This window comes from Mesoplodon densirostris, chromosome 5, assembly GCF_025265405.1.
Source record: "Mesoplodon densirostris isolate mMesDen1 chromosome 5, mMesDen1 primary haplotype, whole genome shotgun sequence".
NCBI classification, from domain to species: Eukaryota; Metazoa; Chordata; class Mammalia; order Artiodactyla; family Ziphiidae; genus Mesoplodon; species Mesoplodon densirostris.
This window is the reverse complement of record NC_082665.1, coordinates 135,031,497-135,037,387: the sequence shown is the minus strand read 5'-3', so window position 1 is coordinate 135,037,387 and position 5,891 is coordinate 135,031,497. Positions and strand designations below refer to the sequence as shown.

General features: G+C 48.1%; 1 protein-coding gene across 1 annotated transcript; it reads left to right on the top strand.

Moving 5' to 3' along the window:
* Window positions 1-998: 998 nt before the first annotated feature.
* Window positions 999-5,216, top strand: RAP2B (RAP2B, member of RAS oncogene family). The gene has a single exon (XM_060099513.1). It carries the CDS (start codon window positions 1,457-1,459, stop codon window positions 2,006-2,008), a length of 552 nt encoding a protein of 183 aa, XP_059955496.1. The 5' UTR covers window positions 999-1,456; the 3' UTR covers window positions 2,009-5,216.
* Window positions 5,217-5,891: the final 675 nt, after the last annotated feature.

The following is a 5,891-nucleotide window of genomic DNA, read 5'->3' as shown; positions in this document are numbered from 1 at the left end:
AACCAATCACGAGCGGAGGCTACTTTTTAGCCAATGAAGCAGCCCAAACTGATAAAACCTTGGCAGTAGCCAATGGGAGAACACTCGAGGGTGTGAGATTTGCGCCCCGGGGCCAATGGGTCCTGAGTCTGGGAGAGGTAATCTGAGCTGGAGTGTGGGTGTGTGGTGCACAAGCTTCCTACTTCCAAGCCCCAAAACCTGCTCTGCCCACTGAGCATGCCCTGACTAGCTGCGGGCGCCCGCCGCCGCCGCTTCTGGATCGGGCTGTGATCCGCTCTCCGGGTTTTGGCCCTAGCCGAGTGGGGAGGTGGGTGGGGCCCGCCGAGTCCCAGCCCGGAGACCGCTGTGGTCACTAGTCGCTGCACCTTCCCTCGTTGGGGACAGGGTTTCAGACACAGTGTTCCTCTTTTCTTTGTCCGAGGGATGAAGTATGAGAAGAGTCGGCCAGAGAAAGCCGGGTAGAAAGGGCCGCGCCTTGAGTGGGGGAAGATGCTCTGCTAGCCAGTCATACCCCCAAATGTCCTTTGGGTCTCGGTCCCGGGATGCACACCAGCCGGCAGGCCGGGGAGTGGAGTCCACGAGCTTTGGATAAAGGGAGGCGGCAAGAGGCCAGCCCACCCCAACCCCGGGGTGGCCCGCCGCGCCCACCCGCTTCTCGCAGAGCCGGGGCCCCTATGCACTAACCCCAAAGCCGCGAAAGAAGGCGGTCTTCGTCCTCCCACTGGCGCTCTCCCAGCCGGTCTCTAAACACCCACACACACCTTCCCCCTCCCCCCCAACACACACATTTCTTTTCCAGCTCCTAGACTAGCGCCTATCGAGAATCCGCTAGTCCTGAATCAAATCTCGAGCCCCACCCACAGCCCCACCCCCGCCCGGCCCCCCGGAAAACCAGGAGCGTGGGATCCGGCGGGCGCGGCCGGCGGCGGCGCACTGGGCATGCTCGCCGGGGCGGGGAGAGCTGGGCTGCGCGCGGCGAGTAGGAAGCCCTCGCCCCGCGGAGGCTGCGGGAGAGAGCTCGATGGGCCGCGGCTGTGGGCGCACAATCTGCGGGGACTCATGCCACGCGCGTCCTGGCCCGGCGCGCAATTAGCAGCCGCCTCCGCAGCCCGCCGCCGCCGCCTTCTCGCCTTCCTGGGCTGCAGCGGCGAGAAGCTGCAGTCCTTGCCTCGCACCGGCTGCCGGCATTGTCCTCCCGCTCCGCCGCCCAGGCTGCGGCTGCCGCCGTGGGCTGCTGCGGGGCCCCGGACCCGCGCCGCAGGGACGCGCTGCCGCCGCCGGTCGGCCCCCGGTCCCCGCTTGGTGATTTCCGCGCCCTGCGCTCCTCTGCCATCCTCTCCTTAGTTTTTCCTGCGGAGCTGAGGACGGGGAGAAGTCCAGCCGCCAAGCCTAGCCTTCCTCCGGCGTGCAGCCCCGACGGGGCCGCGGTAGGCGCGGCAGGAGCGCCGACGGAGCCATGAGAGAGTACAAAGTGGTGGTGCTGGGCTCGGGCGGCGTGGGCAAGTCCGCGCTCACCGTGCAGTTCGTGACCGGCTCCTTCATCGAGAAGTACGACCCCACCATCGAGGACTTCTACCGCAAAGAGATTGAGGTGGACTCGTCGCCGTCGGTGCTGGAGATTCTGGACACGGCGGGCACGGAGCAGTTCGCGTCCATGCGGGACCTGTACATCAAGAATGGCCAGGGCTTCATCCTCGTCTACAGCCTTGTTAACCAGCAGAGCTTCCAGGACATCAAGCCCATGCGGGACCAGATCATCCGCGTGAAGCGGTACGAGCGCGTGCCCATGATCCTGGTGGGCAACAAGGTGGACCTGGAGGGCGAGCGCGAGGTTTCGTTCGGCGAGGGCAAGGCCCTGGCCGAGGAGTGGAGCTGCCCCTTCATGGAGACGTCGGCCAAAAACAAAGCCTCGGTGGACGAGCTGTTCGCCGAGATCGTGAGGCAGATGAACTACGCGGCTCAGCCCAACGGCGACGAGGGCTGCTGCTCGGCCTGCGTGATCCTCTGAGGCGCCCGCGGCTGCCGCGCGTCGGCCGCGCTCTGCGCACAAAAGCCAAACGCACCTGACTCTTCTAAATGTGATTTCTCTTCTTGCTTTGAGATTGGAGACGACTTTGCATCAGCCGGGGTGTCCCGGGAGCCCGGCTGGCCGCCGTGGCCGCGTCCCCTTCCTCTGCCCCGTGTCCGAGGGGGTGTTCCGTCATGACCATCCGAGACCCGGTGGAAATGTGGCTCTTTGCAGCATGTACGTTTCTCATTGATTTTGGTTGACGCATATTTCCCCATTGAAGCAGCCGTTGCGGCGCAGTATGGCAGCTTGACACCGGCAAGCGAAAGTTTCAGCCTGGAAAAAAAAATGGGGTGGGGGAGGAAGAGGATGGGGAGAAGGTGGAAAAGGGGGAATTCTTTTTTTTTTTTTTTTTTTTCCAACAACCGTTTTTCTAGTTCCAAGTTTTAAATACACGGAAGGAAGTCCGGGAGAACCAAATGAAGGAGCAGGATGAGAGGAAGAAACTTTTGTTTTTTCCTTGTTTTCCAGGAGTAGCTGGAAATTAAGATCGGGTTCCTTTTCTGCCAGCTTGGAAGGGCAACCCCGTGACTGCGATTCTGAGGATGTCTATGCAAAGTTGGATTCTTGTTACAGTATATCCAATCTGAAGTATTGCACATCTGAACTGGGACTGTTAACACTGATGCCAATACAGTGTGGGGTGCCAGAAAGTGTCTGCTGATATTTGTGGAAAAAAAAAATCTATTTTGTTTACCTACTGTATCAAAGGGGAGTCTGGGGGAGAACGGTAGTATTTTTTTTTTAATCAGCTGTGAAAAAAATGTTACAGATCTGCACATTTTTGTGTGTACTGTTGTGTGTGTGTGTGTTTGTTTGGTTTTTTAGATTTAGCTTTTTTGTTCTTATTGGTTGGCAGTAACAAGGTGTTGATGACTAGCTCTTTAAAATACAGTACAAGGACTTCACAAATGTGATTCAGGGCCCCCAGCACCCCTGTGTCTGCAGAGTGCCTTCAAAACTCAGCTGTTCCAGCCGGTGCCAACCTGTGAACTTCCCACCAGATCCCAGAATCTGCTATTCCCCCCAAACCACTTCCCAGTTTCCTTTCAGTAATCTTCCTGAAGGAGCCAGGACAATAGGGCCTGTTGTTTGGTGAATTTCTTTTATTATTTCCTTTAAAATGTAATTTACTTGTCTTGCAATGTTTTTTTTTTCTTTTTTAAATTTTTTGCTTCATTTTGTTTCAATGTTCAGGTATTTAGCTCCCCTTTTATATAATTTTTTTTTTAATGTTTGGTTTTCTGTTATAGGGTGTTCCTCCAGAAGCAAAGAGCAAAATTTTACTGTTGTGATGTACTGAGAGAATTCTAACAATTTGTAATTTCTAATTCCAGACACACGTTTAATCATTGTCTCTTCATTTTAAGATTTTTAATACAAACATCATTTTTAAAGAAACAAATCCAAACTATTGTTTGTGTTTCTGTGTTTCATATTCAGTGATTTAATACAGTATCCTGATTGAGGTGAACAGGGGCAGGTACATGGTGCCCTCAAGAGTGGTTTGTAGAATTTTGAAGAGAGAAGTGTCTCAGTGACAAGTTGGGTGACATTCTCCCAACTCCTTAAATAATGGAAAAAAATCATCAAGGTCTAGGAAGCCCTGGGGTATGGTGATAACCCTCTGACTATAAGATGAGCTGGATATTGAATCTGTTCTGCTGACTTGGAGCAGTTTATTTCTCTAGGGGAGAAACCAACTGCTAAGACTGCCTTAGATCTGGGAGAGTAACCATCCACCTGGTCAGACAGGGTAGTGCTTTTAATTTTCTCTTTTTCTTTTTCTTTCTTCCTTTATTCTTCTTTAGTTTAGTTTTGTTTTGTTTAAAACATCTATCCAGTTGAAAGCATGTTTGGGGAAGGTGATTTTCAATTCTGAAGTCATACCTTGTAGTGTTTTCTGCAGTACATTTGTATGGGTTGTGGACAGTATCTCAACCCTCTTGAGGCTTTGATTAGGAAATAGATCATTAGATTAAAAAAGAAGAGAAAAAGAAAAAAACTAAGACAAGCCTCTTGCTCTCATTACACTGTGCAGTTTGTGGACCATTTTGACCTCATGAAATTTTCCTTCTAACAGCAGGAGGCAGTGTGAGCTTTTCATTTTGTATTTTATTTTTCCTAAGGGCCGCTTTACTAATATAATCTCCATAGAATAAAAGAAGGTGTACAACTGTATATATCAAGAGCACTTGATATATCTTAGGTCCATGAAGTGTAGATGAAGTCTTTTGAAGGGTCTTTTGACAAAGGGATTTATTCTGTTGAGGAAGCCAAAAGAAATTACAGGCCACAGGTTTTTTAAAGCTGTATTAACATATCTTGCCTTAAAATGTTGTGTCCTTTGCCCAGGTGACATCTCAGAATTCCAGCATGGAGGAGGAATAGGGAATTCTGCCTGGGTTTGGTCCTAAGGCCGTTTTTTTCACTCTTGATCTCACTTAAGTTTAGTATCAAACTCAGTTAGAAGGCAATGTATATATGCTAAATATTAAAATTAGGAGAAACTATTCAAACTTAGGCTTTGCAAAGATTCATTCTTGCATTTGTGTAAATTTAGTTGATTCAGTAGATCTAAAGTGTTGAAAATTCTGAAGACATATATCAAGTACTATATAAAGGATTCTTTAAAAGGCATTTAGTGACTGTTTCTTATAGTTTTGTTTTGGTTTTGGGGAAGCCTTTTGACATAAAATGCTGGCAAGTATCTAACTAACTTAAGAAATGTATATACTCCTGACAGGGAATTTTTGAAAATGGGAAATTGGAAATGAAATAGGTTGCTGGGTGCATTAATCATCTTCACACAGGATTTAGTCACTTACATGACTAAATTCTTAATAGGTCTGGGATGGCAAGGCAGAAGATTTTAATATACTTTTACTGAATACTGTAAAATAAATGCTTTTTGGATTCTCAGTGAAAGCAACTTTGTGTGTACCCCTGGAGCAGGAAAATAGTTTTGAATCTTGTAGCCTTCTCCAATGTTTTCTTGACGAAATTGAGAGAAATTAGAGACATTGTTTTTAAGAATATGTCAGTTTATTTGGCTAGTAAGAACCCCTTCTAGAATTATGGTGTGAAGAGATAAGAGCGTTTGTTTCCCTGGAGAAGTTGGGCTGACTTAAGAGTGTCAAAGGAAGTGAGAGAGGGAGGGAGGGAGGAGTTTGTTGTAAGGCAATCACCTGTCAAAGCAAACTGGGTGGAAAAGAAACCTTTATCTTGGGGAGCAAAAGTTAACTTTTTAACTTGACCCCTGCTGGTTTTTAACAGCTTTTCCTTTTGGTCCCTGACAGTCATCCAAGCTTTATGTCATTTTAAAGGATTATTTTTGTCCTCCTTTTGTAATAGCCTCAGAAAAGTTGAAGGTATCATCAGAAAGTCTAACATTTTTGTATTTGGGAGTTATGGTACAACAATGTCCACCTTAACTGCTGAAATAGACTCCACTGAATCACATTTTGGGGCCAGATCTATTTAGAATTAGAATTCTTTCAGTGTATGAGGCTTTATGCTTCCTGATTTGTTAACCTTTCCTATAGGTGGGAATCCTAAAATGCCCCATTGATTCAAATAATTCAGGTAGTTTTTTTTTCGCCAGCATGTTATTGCACCCCCTTTTGAGTTATATTCCAGTGTTTCTCACAGATGGGATGGGAAAGTGAGAGAACACTATGTAGCAGCTGGTCTTGAGAAATAGATACAAAATGCCTGTACCTTAACTGTTATCAAAGGATCTATTTACTTTTCACAACAGCTAGAATAAGCCCCCTACTTATAAATATGAGGGTTTAATTTGGAGATCACCATTGTGAGTTAA

Bases quoted from the DNA above. Each gene is read 5' to 3' on its own strand.
- RAP2B (XM_060099513.1), top strand. From the start codon at position 1,457: ATGAGAGAGTACAAAGTGGTGGTGCTGGGCTCGGGCGGCGTGGGCAAG.